At 33.1% G+C, this 21,102-nt stretch overlaps 1 protein-coding gene across 1 annotated transcript in view; it reads left to right on the top strand.

The window, feature by feature from the left end:
* The window catches only part of LOC129232698 (plasma membrane calcium-transporting ATPase 2-like), a 351,543-nt gene that overhangs the window by 320,443 nt on the left and 9,998 nt on the right, over positions 1 to 21,102 (top strand). The window contains 2 exon segments of the mRNA XM_054866826.1: positions 189 to 400; positions 12,726 to 13,016. Coding sequence (XP_054722801.1) covers positions 189 to 400; positions 12,726 to 13,016 — 503 coding nt within the window.

The raw sequence follows: 21,102 nt of genomic DNA, 5'->3' as shown, positions 1-21,102 counted from the left end.
TCATTTAATTGAAATTTGCTTTTGTATTTCTTTCTGTTAATTCAATTCAAAATGTAGTTTTAAAATGATTTTTTTTTCTATTTCTTTAGTTATATATTAACATGTGTCTATCCTTTTTATATTTTCCTTCAAATCTTTATCACCTGTATCTTTTTTCCAATTTTTAATTCTATGCTTTTGCATTGCAGGTGATAAAATATTTGATATTGATTCAGGCTTAAATTCTTCACTGCATTCAAAACCCACTGAACATTTTACAATTATATTCAATACATTTGTTATGATGACGCTATTCAATGAAATAAATGCAAGAAAAATTCATGGTGAACGAAATATTTTTGAAGGCCTATTAACAAATCCAATCTTTTATAGTATTTTAATTATAACAGCTGCTTCTCAAGTAAGTTTTTCATGTCATTGAAGTTCATTTAAAACTTTTCAAGCTTTAAAACTTTCCATATATTTATTTTTAGCCAACGGAATACAATGATTTTAGCTTGCTGAAATTGAAAAGGTGTTAAATAGGGATGCGCAGGTTAATCGGCCACCTTGTTGATTATTTAAAATGAGCCAAATTTTGCTGATTATAATCGGCGAAAAAATATTTTATATTTTTAATTTATTTTTTGAGTATACCTCCAACAAGGAACTATGATGAATAAATTTATCAACAATAAATGTAATTTTTTGCAAACATTACTATAACATAAAGAACAAAAGTAAATAACATAAAGGGAGTAAGAACAAATCAATTAGTTCAGAAAGTGGGTAAAACCGAATGAAATATTAAACGAGCTGATGTGTGCATCACATGACTTCCTTTTACTCCAATTTAACGTCATTTCCCCATTATTCGCTATTTTAATGTGATTCAATATTTATTCTCTAAATATCACCAACAATGGCCAAATTGAAACCAAAAAAAAAAAAAAAACTCCGCCAAATTTGTCGCCAAGTTGGCGACAAAACTTGGCGACCAAAAGACTGGCGATATATCGCCAAGTGTCCGACAAATTATAACGCCACTTGAGTTTACATCGAAATTAACAATGATTTCCCCCCAAAAAGGTGCAAAAGACCCCCTTAGGAACATCCAAAAGCAACCAAAAGGGGAGGTGCACAACTAGACCCCACTACGAGTCTATGTACCAAATTTCAACTTTCTAGGACATACCATTTTTGAGTTATGCGAGATACATACGCACATACGCACATACATACAGACGTCACGAGAAAAGTCGTTGTAATTACCTCGGTGATGGTCAAAATGGATATTTCGCGTGTCTATACATTCTTAGGCACTTTTCCCGCATGTGGTCGAATCGAAAAAAAAAACTCAACATTCATTTGGGGGTGAGCAAAATGGAAATTAAGGACGATTTTTGAGTGAAAATTTTTTCGCGAATACAATACTTCCTTTTTTGTAAAAGGAAGTAAAAACAACCCTCACAGCTGATATTCACATGACACTATTATGAGTAATTAAATTCCATGACTTTTAAATAGGAATACAAAAAACACAAGTACTTCCATTTTATTTTAAATCGGCTAAATTTTTGCGGATGGACTAGCGGAAAAAATATTTTTTAAATTAAATTACTTCACGATGCCTTGAACAGGATTCTTTGATGAATAAATTTATAAACACTAAATAAATAATTTTCTGCAAAAATAAGCATAACATGTTTTAGTATTCACATAATTTATCATTGTAATTATTATTATTTTCACAAACTGAAGGTTAAAGTAATGTTAGATTTCTTAAATTCATTTTTCTATTTTGAATAAATGTACACATATATACAATGTTGCTGCATTTGTCGCGTGTAGATACTTTTCTCCTTTAGCATAGTGCTTTTAGATAACCTTACAACTTTCATAAAGCGTAAAAGTCTTGAATTAAATGGCTACTAATAGTTAAAAATAAATTTAAATCAAAAGTGTTTCTAAATGAGCTTTCTGAACATTTTTTAAAAATAATTTTATGTCTAGTTAATATAATGCAACTTTTTTAAAAAAATGAAAATTGGCTCAAAGAAATTGGGAGAATTTTTGAAATTATTTGGAAATTTAGGCAAATGAAGAAAAAAATTGCTTCTCAAAAATGAACAATAAACTACTTATCTAAAAAAAAAGAAATTGATAGAGAAATTGGTAGTATTAAGAATAATCATCATGATCATTAATCGTTTTCTTGGATTAATCTGTAATCCGCAAATTTGCTTGCCTGCGCATCCCTAATTTTAAACATTAGAAAATTGATTGTTGTATCGTAAATGCTTAAAAAATTATTGAAAACAGTATAAATATACTGCATGTGTGGTGCATGATAACATTTTGGAAACAAAATTTTTTTTTACAAAGTTTTGCTTAGCTCAAGCTTTGAAAACAGAAGCTAATTATTGAACTACCGTTGTCCTGGGTAACTTTTCATCTCATTTTCTCTACTATCCCAAGACTCTTTTAACAAGATTGTAGCATCTATTGACATGAAATGAAAAGAAAATTCACAAAGTATTCAATGGCATAAGCCAATGGAAGGGCCTCAATTGCTACTACAAAAGAATCTTGTCAAAATAGTCTGATCTTTTTTCACAGTAAATTTTATTTGTTCATGGTCCACTGCAGTTTGTTAATTGTTCCAGAAATCCTAATTTATGTAGTTGGCGAATTCAAAAAAGGAAATGCCGATGTGCACCGTCATTTTTTCTTGTGTTATTGTAACTCTAGAAAAATTAAGCCATTGTTGGCATTATTAGAACCATGGGTGCCCATATGTTGAAGGGGGGGGGGGGCTCAAATATTTTCCCCCGTGGTTTAGCTGGATATTTTCCACGTTGAAACCGATTTCAGGACAGATTAGAGTGATTAAAATTTGGCATTTTTTATAACTTATTCATTAATGGCTGGAAAAGAAATGTTTTTACATTTTTGTAAAGAAAAAAAGTACTAAAAGCAAGGAAGTTTTAATTTTAAAGGGGGGGAGGCTCGAGCCCCGCTTGCCCCCCTATATGAGCGCCCTTGATTAGAACTTAAGATATCAAAGGATCGGATGGAGGATATGATCCTGTACTGAATATGTTTCACCTATGTACACAAACTGTGTGGAGAGGGACCTGAAAAAGCAAAAAATAATGGCTTATCTGTGCCCTGAATGCGACAATTGATCTTTCTCTTTTCTGTTGAAGTAAAAATGGAATTTTGATAAGGTTTCTGAGTTTATCAAAGGTGGTTCAGTAATTTTTTTATATTGGCAAAAAAAGAATTTTTTAAATTTTTTTTTTTTCCAGTTTGATAATATTAATTAGGATATTTTCAGAGTTAATCTTATTTGGGACCTGTTTGTCTAATAAGGGAGGTTCGCCACTTTTTAATAAACAGGTTGCAAATAGCATAATTTTATTCTAGTACATGCTAATAGCTAGATTCTCGTTCACCAAACTGTCTTTTCTTGCTTCAACTAGTTTAATTTATGCAATCTTCAACGTTGCATTGGTTGAAGTCTATTTCTATTTATTTTTAGCTGCTATTGGAGCTTAGAAGTTGGTTTTCACTTAATATGTTGTTGTAAGTGCTAGTAGGGCAGACTCCAAAGAATTCCTACTTTTTAGAGCTCTCTCCTTATTTTCCTACTTTTTCCTTTTCCTCCCTACTTTTTCTATCTTTAGTACAGCACTTCTAACTGTGCATTAATTCTTATTTTTACAATGCCGCACTGATAATTTTCTGCATGTTTCAATTTTGAAAAGCAAAAGAAACAAGCAGATCATGAACTTTTCATTGACTTTCTACAGTAATTTCTGGATGAAACACCACGGCGTGTGCATGTTTAAAAGTTAAATTTTCGTAAGTGACTTTTTTGCCATTGCGGCATTTATGATAGACTTCTCTTTTTATTGCCCCGACTTCAGTCCTACTGTTTTTACAAAACAATAAAGAAATAGATACTTTGACATTCTTATGCAATTATATATTATTTATCCATCAATTAGAAGCTTTAATTAAAGTAAACAGCCGACTGCTCAAAAAGTGCGGGAAAAGCTGAATTTCCTGTTCGCCAATTTTTTGTATAGTTGATTACAAGTGAAATGGAGCTCTATTTAAACAGAAGAAAAATTAAAACCTTAAAAGGAATGTAAGAAAGCAAAAAATGAATAACCTGTACACTGTACATATTTTATTGATGTTAGTACAAAATAAAAACGACAGATGACAGAAATTCGCAAAAACGGACCATTTCAAAAATAATCTCGAAAACTAACTTTTTTCATACATGATTATTGTTCATTCTAAATTGTAAACAAGATTATGAAGTTTAAAAAATTTCATTTTCTTTCCTTGAAAAGAGTGTATTTGCCAAAAAAAAAAAAACACGGTAAAAAACCTAGATGGGCAAAACGTTCCCAATTTGTTTAGAAAAATCAAAAATCAGTTTAAATGCGAAATTCCATTCTTATTTTTTCACATTGTTAAAAGTTGGGGGATAGAGCCACAACAAGTACGTACTGTATTTTTTCTCTTTGTAATGGGTATTTTCTACTCTGATGTATCATCAATATCGAGGAATTGCTCATCATTTTTATGTGCTGCATTTATGGCAATGCGGCATTTCTGAACATTAAAATTATTTTGACACTCTTACTCTTTTCGGGGGTGCGGCAATTATACTGATGCAGCGTATCTACTGTAAGTTATCGTACTCAGGGCGCCTGATCAAAGGGGGGGGGGAGGAGAAAGAGATTATGCAGGCATTTGATGCCAGGTACTCCCCCCTCATTCTCAATTTCATAAACAATTTCCGAAAGAATATTTTTGTTGCATGGTGAGGATTGAGAGAAACTACATGCCTTCCCTTTTATGCACAGAGAAACATTAGTAACTGTTCTTTGTCTTTGATAAAAATGTTATGTTTACCATGTGCATAGCTTTCCCCCTTTTTTTTCCCATGACAAAAAATTTTGGTACAAGAAGGAGGTAAAAAATCATGGAAACCAATAAAACAATATTCGTTTTTATTGCTTGATTAAAATTAAAACTAGCCTGTCATTTTGATTTTTCCACGGGGGGTGGCTAACGAAGGATGTAATAACTAAATGCAAATTTTATCTGAAAAGAAAACAAAAAACTGCACTAACTTGTATAGTTAAGCATTAATTTTCCAAAGCCAGGGAGGGGAGAAATTGACCCCACTGACCCCCAATAAATGATGTGCCTGCTACAAAAATTGATGTTAAATGCTAAAAATATATAACATAATACAAACCATTTAGTTTACTTATTTTGTTATTTATGTAGTTTAATTATTTTACTATAAATATGACGTCCCATATTTAAGAACAAATTTATTTTAGTTCTGCATTTTCAGTCTTTTTCCTTTTTTTTTTTTCAAGTTCAAACATCTGCCCCTGTTTATGCAAGAATGCACGTCAGCTGCTGATTATTTTTAACTATAACTAATTTAATGTTTGCTTTGCTTTTTGTATCATAGTTTATGACAACAGGAGCTGAAAGTGTTAATATTTTCAGATGATAAATGGATGCTCTCGAAGGAACGTTTTCGTTTTTGACAAAACATCTTTTACAAAAATGGTTTTTATTGCACCAAAATATGAGTTTTATTATTATTATTATTTTTTTTTTTTTTTTTTTTTTTTTTTTTTTTTTTTTTGCGATCTCTATATTGCATTTTATTCTTCCACACTTAAAAATTTTATAACTGTATTGTTGAAAGTTGTTTCTTTGTTTGGATTTTATTTTCATATTTTTGTTATTAATATCGTTGTTTCCATGAGTTTATTTTTCATACTGATAATTGTCAGCTGGTTTCTTTTGTTTTGTTTTTGTGACTCAGTCTTTCATTAAATCCCTTTAATACATCAAAAGTACTGTTAGTTTATTTTTGGGAGTTTTAAATTAAAAATACTGTTAGTTTATTTTACATTAGAAATAAAATTTACGTTAAATTTGTTTCCTCTTGATGTGTGTAGTCTTAATCTCTTCCTATTTTTTCCTGCTTTTTAAAGTGATTTTTTTAATACTTTTCCTACTTTTTAAATATTTGATTCCTTATTTCCTACTTCCCCCCCTCCCCCCCCCCCCCCAAAAAAAAAACACTTTGGGATCTGGTAAGGATTTAGTAAGTTAAGTAAATTTAGTTATGAAGCAATGGCTTTTCACAAATCGGTGGGTGCAAATCATTACCTATTTTTAAACCTCCGCAACCCAAAATTAGATTTGACTACAACCCACTGCTGCAGAGAAGATTCAAATTTCTGGATGTTTACATTTCACTATTAGATAATTTGATGTCCATGATGTTAAATCTGTTTTTCTATGATGCTAAGTCTATCCATGATGTTAGTTTTTTGTTAGAATGTAGAAATTTGTATTTGGAAACCAAAAGAATGACTTCTATGTATATTGTTGAGATCTCTAGCAGTTTTCTGAATTTTTTACAGGGTTCGTAGGGGTCATGGAAATCCTGGAAAGTCATGGAAAAAAAATAAGCAAATTTCAAACCTGGAAAAGTCATGGAAAATTGAAATTTTCATGCAAAGTCATGGAAAATTATTTAAAGTTACGAAAAAAATGTCCTGGGCAAAGAGAAAATAACAGTTGCTATAAGAGCATTAGAAATATTGAATGATTTAATAGTATTGCATATTAAAATTGAAAAATGATCCCAAAAACAAAACTGAATTTTGAAATCCCATTACCGTATTTTCGGGTTTAAGCGCCGCATCGTAAATTATCGTCGGGAAAATTTTTTTTTAAATATATACGCTGCACCCATTATAAGCGCGGCACCCACTATAAGCGCTGCATTTAACTTAACACAACTTAAAAGCGCAATTAGACGTTAAGAAACTTGGAATTAAATGAAAATAAAATTTAAAAAATAATAATTAACATAACTATATTATCATTACTATTAATAAAATTTTCGTACTTTGGGAGGAGACATTGGTTGGTTATCCAGAGCGCGGGATGCGGACCCTTCTCCTCATGGCGCTTCATGGTTTTTTAAGTGGTCGGCGCCACTATAAGCACGCTTTTTTCAGTGGGTCGCATCCACTATGGATCGGATCCTAGAAGGTCTGCATCGAGCTCCGGGCTGTTTTCTTCGTCATCAGAGCCGCCGTCTTCCTCAGCAACATCCGGGACTCGGGGAATGATTTCCGCCTCCGTGAAACCGGAAATGATAGTACTCGGCTTTACCGCATTCCAAGCTGTATCCACCCACATTGCCACTTCCGGGAACGACGCTTTTTTCAGGTTGCCGCCTTTCGTATATTCATGCAATCCGTTCACCATCCACGACTCCCATTGTTGGCGCATGTGGGTCTTGAAACAAAAAAAGTCTCAATCCAAGGGCTACAACTTTTTCGTGAGCCCACCCGGTATGATGGCCAGGGACGCCGAACATTGCCGCGCCGCTTCCTTCACAGAGTCAGTCTTGTGCGCTGCCATGGAGTCCAGGATCAACATTCCACTTGGTTGAAAAAAAGCGCCTTTCCTTTTCCGCCAAACTTCATTGAACCAATCTAACATCATGGGCTCATTCATCCACCCCTTCTCGTTGCAGCGGATAAGGACGGTCGACGGGAAAGAGTCTTTCGGGAGCGTTTTCCGCTTAAAAATCAGCATTGGCCTCAGCTTTTCTCCGCTAGCTGTGCAAGCCAAAACACATGTGAATGAAGTTTTTTCGTGCCCCGTGGTTGTTATGGTGACGCTCTTCTCTCCGGCAGATGTAACAGTCCTGTTGGGAGGGCAGTCGAACGTCAAAGGGACTTCATCCATGTTGATCTGTTGATGAGGCTGAAAGTTCTTTTCTTTTTTCAGCTTCTCAACGTCGTCTAGAAACATTTTCTTCTGCCCCATCCAATTAGCTGGAAGACACTGCCCCACAGTTGTTCGCTGCCTGACGAACAATTGGTTTCGCTTCATAAATCTGAAGCACCAATTAGCGTTACCTTTGAAGTTTGATATGCTCATATTAGCAGCGATGCACCTGGCTTCTATTCGAATTCGAACTGTCAAAACGGAAATTCCTTTCGCTCTCTGCTCCACTACCCACTTCTTTAGAACCCATTCTAATTCCGGCCAGTGAGCTGTTCTTCCTCATCGGGCACGTTTTGTCTTGGGCATCCCTTCGATAGTAGATTTTCGGACCTCCGACGCCGAACACATCTTTCATCAATGCCAAATTCCCTGGCAGCAGGAGGATTTCCAATCGCTTCAGCCTTTAAGATAACTTCCAACTTGAAAGCTGCAGTGTAACTCTAATCGTTTAGGAGCCATTTCAGAAGAAACTCGATGTAAAAATGATAACTTTAGAAAGAACGCACGAACGACAGCAAAAGCGACGATGTGAGTGAATAAAATTGGGGCTGGGAGACGGAGAAACAAGTTTTCAATTAGTAGGTCTCTTGACCACCCCGAGCAACCCACTTTCTTGAAAGGGGTGAATCCCCTTTACAAAAGTGGAATTTCCATCCCCCTCCCCTGCTAGTCTTTTGTTAAGAAAGCTCCTTTCCTTGACCTTCAGTCCCCTTTCACTCCGATGAGGCTTGCTCGCTGCCCACGTGGTTTAGCTCTCTATGGTGCAACACCTGCAATTGCCGACTAACCTCCCCTCCTGGCTACCCCTCTTTGCTTTACTTGTCGCTTATTTCGCAAAACGAAAGGGAAAAAATGTGGTGCCATCTAATGGTAAAATTTTCAATTTTTTTTAAAACTCGGATTTTTTTTTAAACTTTAGGGAAAAAAACACTATAGCCGCTGCACCCATTATATGCGCCGCATCGCCATTTTTGAAATTTTTTTTTTGATAACTTACGATGTTTAAATGAAAAGCCGAAAGGCTAAATTCCGTAAGTCAGTCAACAATGTTACATGCTTATACAAGCAGAGATAATACCACACAGTGGAAGATGCAGAATCAAACGTTAATGTAAAGAAATAAACATTGGAAACTTGTTTAAAATCTTACCAAAAATTTATTGGTCCACAGAAACTAAAATGAATAAACTAACAAAATAAGTTTATAAGAATAAACCCTGTTCATAAGTGGAGGCGGAGTTCGCAACTCCCCAACACCTACCGGACCTAACTCACAAGAGGCTGACGAACACAAAAGAAGAGAGAGCAATTGGAATCGTTCACTATTTATACTTGCCTCATTTGCATATGATTGGGCATCAAAGGATGCCAACCTAAAACTGAAACTTTACATGTGCCCCGAAAGAGTTGAGAAGCTAATCTAATTTGAATAAAGTAAATTTTATATTACATCACATTAGGAATGAGAACGAGGATAAATATTGTTTACCGATGTCTATCATTTTTTTGTTTGCGCCGTGGCGCTTAGTCCCGAAAATACGGTACAACCACTTCTGTAGCAGCCGCTCCTCTTTTTTTGCAATGTAATTTTACTGCTTGGACATCACTCATTTTGCATTTACCATTATTTTCAACACTTTTTATATTTTGTAGTAGCGAACTTGCACATTCTTGATTTTTGCCACGCCCACTTAAAAATGCACACAAAATCCACGGAGTTTGTTTCCACTACTCTTAAAAACCTTTATTATTAAATTATTCAGAGTTTATCTCAATTTGTTGAAAATTTTAGAAAATGAAGACCTTTTTTCAGGTGATAGAATGCAGAAAGAGGGGAATTCTAATACTCTAAAACAGTACTGCACAATGTAGGGCCCGCAAAACTAATCCATGCGACCCACTGCTATGTTCAATGTCAGGAATCAAACACAATGTTCTGTAATTTCTGAACCTATTATTTTATTCGCATTTGAAAACGTGTAAACAAGTACATTTGAATCAGAGGATTTATTCGCTACAAATGTTTTTCTTTCTTTTTTCAAAAATTAATATCTGGTTTAGAAACATGAATTTACTGAGGAATGTCTCTTTTCTTTAATGAACCAAAGTACTATCAAGTTATGTGCATGCTTAAATGCACTGCTGATGCTAAAATTAGACTTTTGAAGCAAATTTATTGAAACTTTGTAGGCCTACTGACTCATTCAAACTTTGCCCAATTCATTATCATTCTACCTGTTTATAAAAAGATTATTAGACATTTAACCACCGTTATAATTCACTATTTTTGCTTTATTTAAAGTTATGTCATGAAGACAAATAAGAATAGTTTAGATTTTTAGGTACACACTGATATTTTTTCAATCACACTTAAATGCTTTGATCAGGTAGTGGCATTCACGTAAAAGTTTCGCTAGTGCTCATTTCCAAAAATTTTCGAGTTTGAAATTAAATACACTAGTATTCTCTTCATGTAATAAGGTCGTGAAACTTTTTATGAAGTCATGAAAAAGTCCTGGAAACGTCATGGAATTTTTTCATCTGAATAGAGTATGAACCCTGTTCTTACTTTGGTCATAATCATCTCTGAAGAATTAAAAATGTCAGGAGATTGGAAAGATGTGTTTTAAATAATAATATTTGGTTTAGGACTACAGTTCTGCTGACTGCAGATTAGGAAAACAAATATTTATATGAAAATTTGATTTGGAAATTTCATACACATGAACGTGTTTTAGATAACAAAGAACCTTTTTTTCAACTCGTAAATGGTTGCCTATGAGGTAAAATTATATGTAACTGTGTTTTGCATTTCGAGACAGGTATGCAGTTTTCATTGTAAAGTTCTGCTAAATTACATTGTTTTCCACTATCTAAATCAGTACTTAAAGTATTTCATCACTCTTCTTGCTAAAGTTACTTTTAAAATTTCACACTTCACTTGTAGACCAGTGCCAATAGCTTTGAAAATGGTAAAAAGTCGAAAAAATTTAGAACAGGATAAAACCAGTTAGAAAGGTAAGAAAATCTAATAACATTAATAGGAAAAATAAATTACGGGCGAGCTGAGTTCGGGAAGGGGGGTGTAGGGGGGTTTAAGGGGGGAAAAACGGTTTATCACGATTTCCGGAAAAACTAAGAGTCCTATTGAAAAAAACTAAATTGCAAAGTTGTTAGTAATAAAAAGATCTACAACTTTTGTATTTGCACTTTTTTTCTATAACCTCAAAATATATGCGAAAAATTCAAAAAACCGACTTTTTGGTTTTTTATTTTTATCTCCCACAAAAAAAAAATTTTTTTTTTCACTACATTTAATGAAAAGTTACCTTATTATGCCCCAAATACACTGTAATTTTTTGGATTTAAAATATTTATTTTTTCTCCTTATTTTGATTCAGTAGTAAAAAATCATCAGAATTTTCAATCAAAAAATCTCACGTCAAAATATCTGATTTTTTTAAAAAATCGGAGCAAGTTTTTTTCGTTGGAATCTCTACTTTTTGATGGTATAAAAAACAATATACTATACTATAGAAATTTTTCGCAAAAAATGAAGAAAATCAAAAAACTCGAATTTGAAAAAAAAAAAAAAGTCATAACTATGTAAAAATTTTAAGCTCCTTATTAAAACGTACACTTTAATTAGTCGAAAAATGAAATTTTCCATGTTACATTGACACAAACTGAAAATAAAAATATATTAAAATAATTAAAAATGAAGCTACAGCATGCATTTGTTTTATACCCTTCTCATCCACCATTAGAGGGTGACTGTAGTGCCCCCTATAGTTTTTGGAGTTACGAATAGCAAGCTACACTGTAGGATGGGATAAATGAGTTATTTCCGCAATTTCGAACTGTGTAACCTTGAATATTATGAAAAATAATCAGTTTTCCAATTGCGTTTGCTGTTAATTATTGTGTTTGCTGTTAATTTAATAAATAGCTTAAAATTTTACATAGTGATGATTTTTTTTTTCAAGTTCGAGCTTTTTTGATTTTCTTCATTTTTTGCGAAAAGTTTCCATAGTATTGTATATTGTTTTTTATACCATCAAAAAGTAGAGATTCCAACGAAAAAAACTTGCTCCGATTTTTAAAAAAAATTAGATATTTTGACGTGAGAATTTTTGATTGAAAATTCTGATGCTTTTTTACTTCTGAACCAAAATAAGGAGAAAAAATAAATGTTTTAAATCCAAAAAATTACACTGTATTTGGGACATAATAAGGTAACTTTTCATTAAATTTAGTGAAAAAAAAATTTTTTTTGTGGGAGATAAAAATAAAAAACCAAAAAGTCGGTTTTTTTGAATTTTTCGCATATATTTTGAGGTTATAGAAAAAAAGTTCAAATGCAAAAGTTGTAGATCTTTTTATTGCTAACAACTTTGCAATTTAGTTTTTTTCGATAGGACTCTTAGTTTTTCCGAAAATCGTGATAAACCGTTTCCCCCCCCCTTAAACCCCCTACACCCCCCTTCCCGAACTCAGCTCGCCCGTAATTTATTTTTCCTATTAATGTTATTAGATTTTCTTACCTTTCGAACTGGTTTTATCCTGTTCTAAATTTTTTTGGTCTCAAACATTATTGGCACTGGCCTATTGCTTAAATAAACATTTTGTGCGATGCTGATTGAGTACACTTGATTAAATGGCTTTTTGTGTACTCTGCTATTGGTTGTTTTTCAAAGGTAATGTGATATAAACATTATTACTACATAGCTATATTATTGCACAGCTTTTTTTATTTAAAACTAAAGCATTTTATTAGGAAACATAAGCAACTTTTTTTTTTTTTAAGTGCGTGGTGTCAAATTTGTTTCAGATAGTAGTAATATATATTATTTTAGCTCTAACTCAATTTCAATTTGTTTTAGGTTGTTATTGTTCAGTATGGTAGTTATGCCTTTTCTACTGCTGCACTAACTATTGATCAATGGCTGTGGTGTATATTTTTGGGATGTGGAGTTTTAGTTTGGGGGCAGTTGATCACTACAATACCTACAAAACGAATACCAAAGACTTTCACTTGGGGTTCAGGTCCTCCAGAAGAAATGGCGGGTAATGTTTCCTTAGTAGAAGATGGCAGCAGTGGATCTCTGTCTCAAGATGTCAAGAGGACAGGCCAAATTTTATGGATCAGGGGACTTACAAGGTTACAAACACAGGTCAGTCTAAGTAATGGTTTTTACTTATTTTGATTCTTTTACTTCTAGTCAATATTTTAGCATAAATACTGCAATGCTTTTGCACTTGAAGTCGTAATCCTGTTTTCAAAATCAACAAGAACTTTTTTGGTTCAAAAATGGGTCCATGTGTTTGGATGCCTATAAGAATCGGTGACAAAGGAAATAGAAGTTAGGTACTTTAGTTTTGAAAATATTTATTTTTATTTCTTACAGAACATTGCAAAAAAGTTATGAAGTTACAATAGTTAGCAATACTTTCTGCAAGAAAAAAATCGTTAAAGCATTATTTCAGAAATAAATGCCAGGCCAGCTCTTGTGTTTTCAAAAAATAATTAAATTAAACTGTGTTAGGTTCGAAGCCCTCTAGACACCCCCCCTCCCTCCCCCAGCTGTATTAAAATTTTAACTTAATGGCACAGATGGATTACTGTACCGTTTTATCAGATACTTGTTCCATGTGTTTATTTTGTTATAACCAAAAATGCCTTGTGGGAAAGGAAAATATATTTGAGGAAGAAAAAAAGATTGTCTTTTTATTTTTTGAATAAAATGATAATCACTGCTAGCAAAAGTATGCCATCTGTGGCAAAGTTTTGATGCATGCCAAATGGGATAGTGAAAGCATTTATGAATTAAGTTCTGCACCCACCATCAAATTTATTATTTATTTATTTTGTCCTGCAAAGTAGCATTTAGGTTGACCTGAATACATCATTCATTAAATTATTCTGACATCCCAGGGCTGTCGACAGAATTTATAGGCCCCTATGCAACTTTCTTCAGGGCTCCTAACTTTTTACTTAAACCTTAAACAGGGCCGTCCGAACAGCTGACGCCGCCCGGGGCGAAAGCTTCCTGGCGCCCTCCTCCCCTCCATACACACAGAAAAATCAAGTCAGTTATAACATCAGTGTATCATACGCTTGATACTTGCAACTTTTAAATATTAATGAACGAAAACGAAACAATCAAAGGGCTATGGATAATACAAATTAAAATGCAAGCAATGAATCTGTTTCTTACATTTATAATACATTAATACCCAAAAAACATTTTAAAAAATAGAAATGTTTAAAATCTAAATATTTATCTTATAAAATATTACCCAACAAGATAAAAAACAAACAAGAAGAACTGAATTAGTTACTTATATAGATCAAACTAAGAACACGAATAAATAGTTTGTTGATTTTAAAAAAAAATGTATTTGTAGAAGTAAATTGCATTAAAATTAAATTTTGATCTGGACTCATCCAATGATTTCTTTCAAGAGTTTTTGGTTTTACCTGTACCAATTTAATACCAGCTTTCATATAGTTTAAAATAAAGATGTAATTTTTTTGCATCAAATTTTTGTAAGTTTCAGGAGAACTAGGATTCAGCAAGGACTCAGGACATCGAAAATCGCATAGTTGCGTTTTCGGAACTTTAATTTCGATAAATTACTGGCCCTAATGTTACAAAATATGGCCATACAATTGCATTTTTGCGACTTGAGTTTCAGGAAATATTCGGGCACAGGTCCCCCATACTGCCTTTCTTTAATATCACAAGCAATGGGTTTTTTTAAACGATACTTTAAAAATATTAAGTGGAATAGCGCCAAACATTGCTGAAGTTTTTTGGACCATAATTTTCCAGGGAAGGGCTTCAGATCCTCCTTTTCATAAAATCTTCAAAGTTTGTCTAAATTTGCGTTTTTGAAACTTCATTTTCAAAAAACCTACACAGGGAAGGAAAAATTTATTTCAATCTATTTTTTTTAAAAATCGGTTGGACAGTACCAGAGCTCCATCCCTTACCTTAACGTCAAAACATTGCCTATAATCGCCCTTTTAAGGTTTCAATTTCTAGAAATTTCCTCTAAGACCCCTATACCATTTTTTCCCTGTAGCATCTATGAAGAAAATTTAAAAATGGGTTTTTAGAACTAAAAGTTTCACCGGAAGAGTGTCACATTAGACCCCTTTTCCTATCAGATCTTTTTTCCCCCCAATAAGCCCCCCCCCCCCCCCGCCCAACTTTTTATTGGTTATGTCACTTTACACTAGGGCAGAATTCCAAGAAATTTGGTGGGAAGGAGACGAAGGAGAAGGGGGCCTTTTGTTTGATTCTAGACAGTTATAATCTCAGATTCTGTATCTGCTTCAATCTATATATATAAAAATGGAGTTTGGTAAATTTGTTCCCTAAGATCTCAGAAACTACCCGGCAGATTTGACTAAAACTTTCACCGTTTGTTCTTTTTGGTTCTGGGGAGGTTTGTAGACCAGTTCAAAAAAAATCCGATTGATAGTTCCTTTTTTATTCTAATTTGTCCAAATTTTCGCATAAATGCTCCAATATGACAGTGAAAAAATACGTGCACATATTAAAATTATGTGTCCATCGAAAGCGTTTATTTTTCTGCTGAAGATGGCATCTGTTAGAAAGTTCTAAGTTGTATGAAAAACGAGTTATGAGCTTTTTTGTTCCATGTTCGAAGGCTTTCCTCAACCCAATTCATTATTTAGTGCATCATCTCAACTCCCAGTTCATAGTTAGAATTGTTGAATGTTTTTGTGTTTCGTCTGACTGAGGCTTTTCTCAAGTCAAATCTTAAAGTAACGTTTTTTCTCCCAAGATTGGCTAATAATAACTCGATTTGGTTGATTATTTTAAATTTAAACGAAACTTTAGTGTAATTAATGGTTTTCTTTAATTATTTGTGCTGATTGGACTTTTTAATCATCATCCAATCAAACAGCAGAAACCTCGCCAAAATTTTTGCAGAAAGATTTCAGCAGCGGATGCATTTGGCAGTTTTTTCAACTGTCGCGGTTTTTGAACTCAAAGACTACGTAATAATGTTTGTCAGCTTTCACCATGTAAACAAAATATCGTCAATCAAATATAATCTTTAAAACTTTTTTTACTGTAAAATAATCCAGCAACTAAATTAGGCAAATCCAACAAAAACTTCCATCAATGTGACTTAATGCACAAATTCAAACCATCGCCAAATTTTACTACTTATTTTGGAAACATTTCGGATGAAATTGTTTAGCGCCATTTTATGGTGACCAAAAGTCTCTTAGCATATAGCGACAATATCTTTTTAACAAAAATTAGTAACATACCGTTTTACAAAGTAAGGAGATTTAGCATTATCCAAGGTATCCCAAAACGATTCCCGCAAATTCGGTATCATTTTAAATCGCTCCAAGAACCCACAATAATTGAAATTTTCCGAAATAACTAAAACAAGTTTAATGGGATCAGGGGCGCGCGGCTACATTTTTTTAAACAGTTCGTTCTTCAATAGACATACAGAAAAGGTAAGACTCCATGTAAAAAAAATAAGTATTAACCGATAAGTCTTTTTAAACATGTGAAGTTTAATTTCATATTTCAGAAATTCTTCAAATTTGTATACGCTTAACTTTCGTGTTTTCGTTTCTAAATGAATAAATACTATTTTGCTCTTTTTACTTACTGCTACTTTAGTTTTATGAGTAAGCAAGAAGCTAGATTTTAAGTCACGTCAAAAAGGTGTGTTTTAAGTTCTTTCACTTAAAACAGAAAACAAATGCAAGTAATGATTGTTTCTCATAATTATTGCTAACCCAGGCAACGCCGGGTATTTTTGCTAGTATGATATAAAGAAACAACTGTTTTGGGGACTGGGAGAGAGGGATATTTTTGTGCACTAGGAAGAAATAGAGAATTATTGCAACGATTCTCTGTTTTGAGTGTTTATGACTGTGCATCTATAGTACACGAAATGAGGGGGCGCCCGGGACGATTGCCCCCGCTCGCCACCCACCCACCCCCGTTCAGATGGCCCTGACCTTTAACCTCTTCTTTCTAGGCTCCATTTTCACATAAATGTCATAAATATTGTCAGTTGATCTAATCAAAAGGTTTTTTTTTTTACTGAAAGTTTTTTTTCTTTCAATTAAAATTGATTTGCAATGCTACTTCTTAGTCCAAACTTGGTAATACTTTTTAAAGAGACTCTGCTTGTATACAGGGCCGGAGTAAGACAGAACGGAGCCCTAAGCTATTTCAGGTATGGGGTACTCTTTTTGTAGCTTGGACAACTTTATGTCAATAACAAAACAGATCATTTTTTAAACTTTTTCCTCTATGATGTGTCTTTTCCTCCATGTGTATGTGAGTTTAAAAAAAAAAAAACATTTCCGCTGTCTGTTTTTTTTTTTTTTTTTTTTGAGAAATCATGATTGCTTATTGCTTTCATTTGACTGTTTTTGGCGTTCCTAGATTTTATTTTCCTGCCAGCACCCTCCGCAGCATCACCGTCGACCGGCTCCTCACGATGCTGCTCCTCTAGCGAAAGCCGTCTCGAGGTTGCGTCCATATCCTACACACACACGCATAAATACACACACCTACACACACATATATACATACATACACCTACGCACACACAAATACATACACACACACGCATACATACAGACACGTACTCACACACAACTACCCATACACTAATGCCTGGACACAAACGCACATGCCTACCTACACACACACTCGTGACTGCTAAGAACATAATTTGAACTCAAGATGTCAACATTCATTTTTTTTTTTTTTTTTTGAAACTTTAGAAGAGGATGGATATCAGGAGAGTGATGCATAGACCTCCTGTTTGTTGAGGGAAGAAGATCTTCAATTTTAGGGGGTCTGAGTGGGTTTCGCCCCCGGGAAAAATTTTGAAAAATACACTAACAAATTCTGCATTTTGAGGTCTTGTATGGTTAATAGGAACTACAAAAACATCAGGAAAGAAAAAAAGGAAAATCATAACTTTCTTAAACTTCACAATCTTTTGCAAATTATGACAATACAAAATAAAAATTGCTCGTGGTTCGACAGATTGTTGATATTAATTATTAATTGACAGAGAGGAAAAGAGCGAGGGAGGAGAAACAATGACGCATTGTCACTTGAGAGAATGTAAAGTATATACTTGTAATGAGAAAGTAATACCCTAACCATTCGGACAATTCATACTTTAAACATGATAGGAAATAAAATTGAAGCACTTTTCAAGCAGTTTCAAAAACTTTTAAAATTATTTTTAAGGCCTCTAGAACAATTAAAATTATTCAAAGCACTTCATTTGTACTTTCCAATCTCTGATATTTTAATACTTGATTGTATAGTTTTACATTCTAACTTAGTAAGAAACCCTTTTGTAATGCACTACTTGTATTTTTTAATAACAAGTAGTGCAAAAAGCCAAAAAGAATAGAGGTAGTGTTAAAAAACAAATCTCATGCGAAACAGATTGACAGTATGCACAATAGAAGTGTGAGCAAACAATAACAAAATAACTTTCAAAGTACAGAATTCACATTTAAATAAATAGCACAATGTGAACATACTAGTTACAAAAATATATCTCAAGCAAGCAATATATTACAGGAACATCATTTCTATGCATTTTACATTTTTGATGCAGAATGTAACAAGGAGCTGAATTTGGCACATTTTGCACCCCCCCCCCCCCTCCTCGCCTTTGAAGAAGTTTAAGATGTCCCAAGTTTTTAAGGTTTTCAAGCACATGAAAATGAAATTAATTTTTTGAAGTAGTTTTCCTTTTTTAGGATCAAATCATGCAATTTTTTCGAGAATTGTGGGACCCAACTCTCAAAAAAGGGGGAAGAAGTAGGGGACCTAAGCTATTATAGCTTGTTTGACTTATAGGAAATTCTAGCACTGATTCTAATTAATAGTGACATTACTGTACCCTTTTTAGGTAAGGATGTCCTATACACTTTGATGAAGAATGCCTCTTTCAAAAAATACCCCTTTCCCCCCGTTTTTACTTTAGAAACAACACTAGAATTTCAATTTGTATCACTGTACTCAAAGCTGAAATCAACGCATATTTCAAGATCTTTTCATCAAACTGCGTTGCTTGCCTATGTTTTGAGTTTAAAACTCTGAAAATGCAAGCGCTAATTTTTAAGGGTTTTTTTTTTTTTTTTTTTTTTTTTTTTTTGCCCTTTTTCCATTTTACTAAAGTTCTGTTCATCTTTCAAAAAGAAGCGATTTTTTTTAGCATTGGAATTTACGCCAAAAAAATAAAAAATAAATAAAGATTACTTATTTTTAGTTAATGGCTTTGATAGAATGCTATGAATATAAGGAAAAATAGAATTTCTCACTTTGATTGAAAACTCGTAATCTTAACTCTAGGAGAAAGACTTCCTTCAAACTAAAAAGTTTTCAAAAAGAGGGGAATGGCGTCGGGGATTTATCTTTTTCTTAGGTCCGTTTCGTGGGCCCCTCAATCTCTCATGGGCTCCTGTGCAATGCATAGGCTTGCCCCCCCCCCCCCCCCTTCTCGACAGCCCTGCCGACATCTGGTTAACCCTCTCATCTTCAAAATCATCATTCCCTGATTAGAAATAACTTTTATTTTTCTTAATTTATAAGCCTTGGGAACATTATTACTTTAAGATTTGTTTACCTCATCTTACAGAAAAATATTTTATCATTTAAAATTTACTTTGTATATCATGGTGCAAATTTTTTTATATTAATAGAAAAGGACTTAAGCCATGAACAGTATGGGCATCGTCAGGAAATAATGTAATCAATAGATCATGGTATGCATTGAAATGCAGCAAAAATAGAGAAAGGCAAGCTAGTGACTTCAGGTTTATTTTATGCTTAAAATGCAGTTATTTTAGTGTGTTAAAACTGCATTGCCAGTTGTTACAGACAAATTCATTTGTCTCGACAGTTTGGCATTTCTCTGAAACATGGATTAACAATTAACAACACACGGAATACAAGTAAAAATTATTGATTGCAGTTCTCCACTTTCTGTCATGTAACTATATCTCAAGCAGTCTTGTTGACACAGGTGCAACTTCAATTAGAATATTTATTATAAGTTGTGTTGTAAACTGAGTTTTCAACCTAGAACTAAAATTGTACTGTTTGGGTTCTCCAGTGCTTTAACTCAAAATGTTCTGCATTAACATACATACAAAAATATGGTGAGTAAAGTTTAGGGGGAAATATAATTTTTTGCCTATTAAAAATTGAATGAGTTTTCAAAGTTATTTAATTTTTTCTGCAATTGGTGCTTTATAATGTGTGTTCAAGTTTTATTCTTCATTATCAGAATTCATTGAAAATAATTATTCTTAAATATTTTATGTTATCTATTATGGTATTTCTCGTTGAACTATCAGTTGAGTTAATTGAAACTAACTGCTTCTGTTTATTGATGCATAATCTTAATGCTTTTTTAATTTTTCATAATGGTAAATGTGACTGTAGAGATTTTCTTCCGCTTGGACTTTTTTTGAACACTATTGTTGGGATTGACTTTTCAAAAAATTTAATGGTTAATAAACTTTTGAAATTTTGTTGTTCAAAAGTAGAAGTTGTTCTCTTTTAGAATGCATTTCAGAGAAATATTTTAAATGCATGTTTGGGATATATATCATGCTTTGCACGATGGCTTTTAAAAGTCTCTATTTTAAATATTGATTTACATATTTGTACTTGAATATTTTTGCTAAGAGCTTAGCATGTCTCTTTTTCTCGTTTTTGTTTAGTTTTTTTTTTTTTTTTGACATGAAATGAAATTTACTTGTTTTTGTTTGGACCAACCATACGTTTTGCTTATAAATTTTTGTTCTGCTTTAGTAATTTGGTTTTGTTTAAAATATTCCTTTATTGTAAAGCATGCTTCTATATTTCAAACAGAATAAATTTTAAACAGATATGGTGAAATGTGAAATTGCAAGAGTATTATGGCTGTTATAATAAATAAATGTTTATCTTGATGGGGCATTGAATCGACTTTTCCCCCTATCATTTAATCTTAACTCCTTGTCAGTTCAGTGTGTGTATACTTAGATTGTAAAAGATAGAAATATTTTGTGAAATAATTTAATGTTGAGTGCCTTTGGAATAATGTTTGTTATATTATTCTCTGGGGCACATGCAAGGGGTAGAAGTTTTGGGGATATATCGTCTCCCCCCCCCCAGCCCTCGTACGAATTAAAAAACAAAGTAAGTTTTCTTTTTTGACAACAGA

Source organism: Uloborus diversus, chromosome 1 (assembly GCF_026930045.1).
Source record: "Uloborus diversus isolate 005 chromosome 1, Udiv.v.3.1, whole genome shotgun sequence".
Lineage (NCBI taxonomy): Eukaryota > Metazoa > Arthropoda > Arachnida > Araneae > Uloboridae > Uloborus > Uloborus diversus.
The sequence above is the reverse complement of the archived record's forward strand: the minus strand, read 5'-3'. Positions and strand labels throughout refer to the sequence as shown.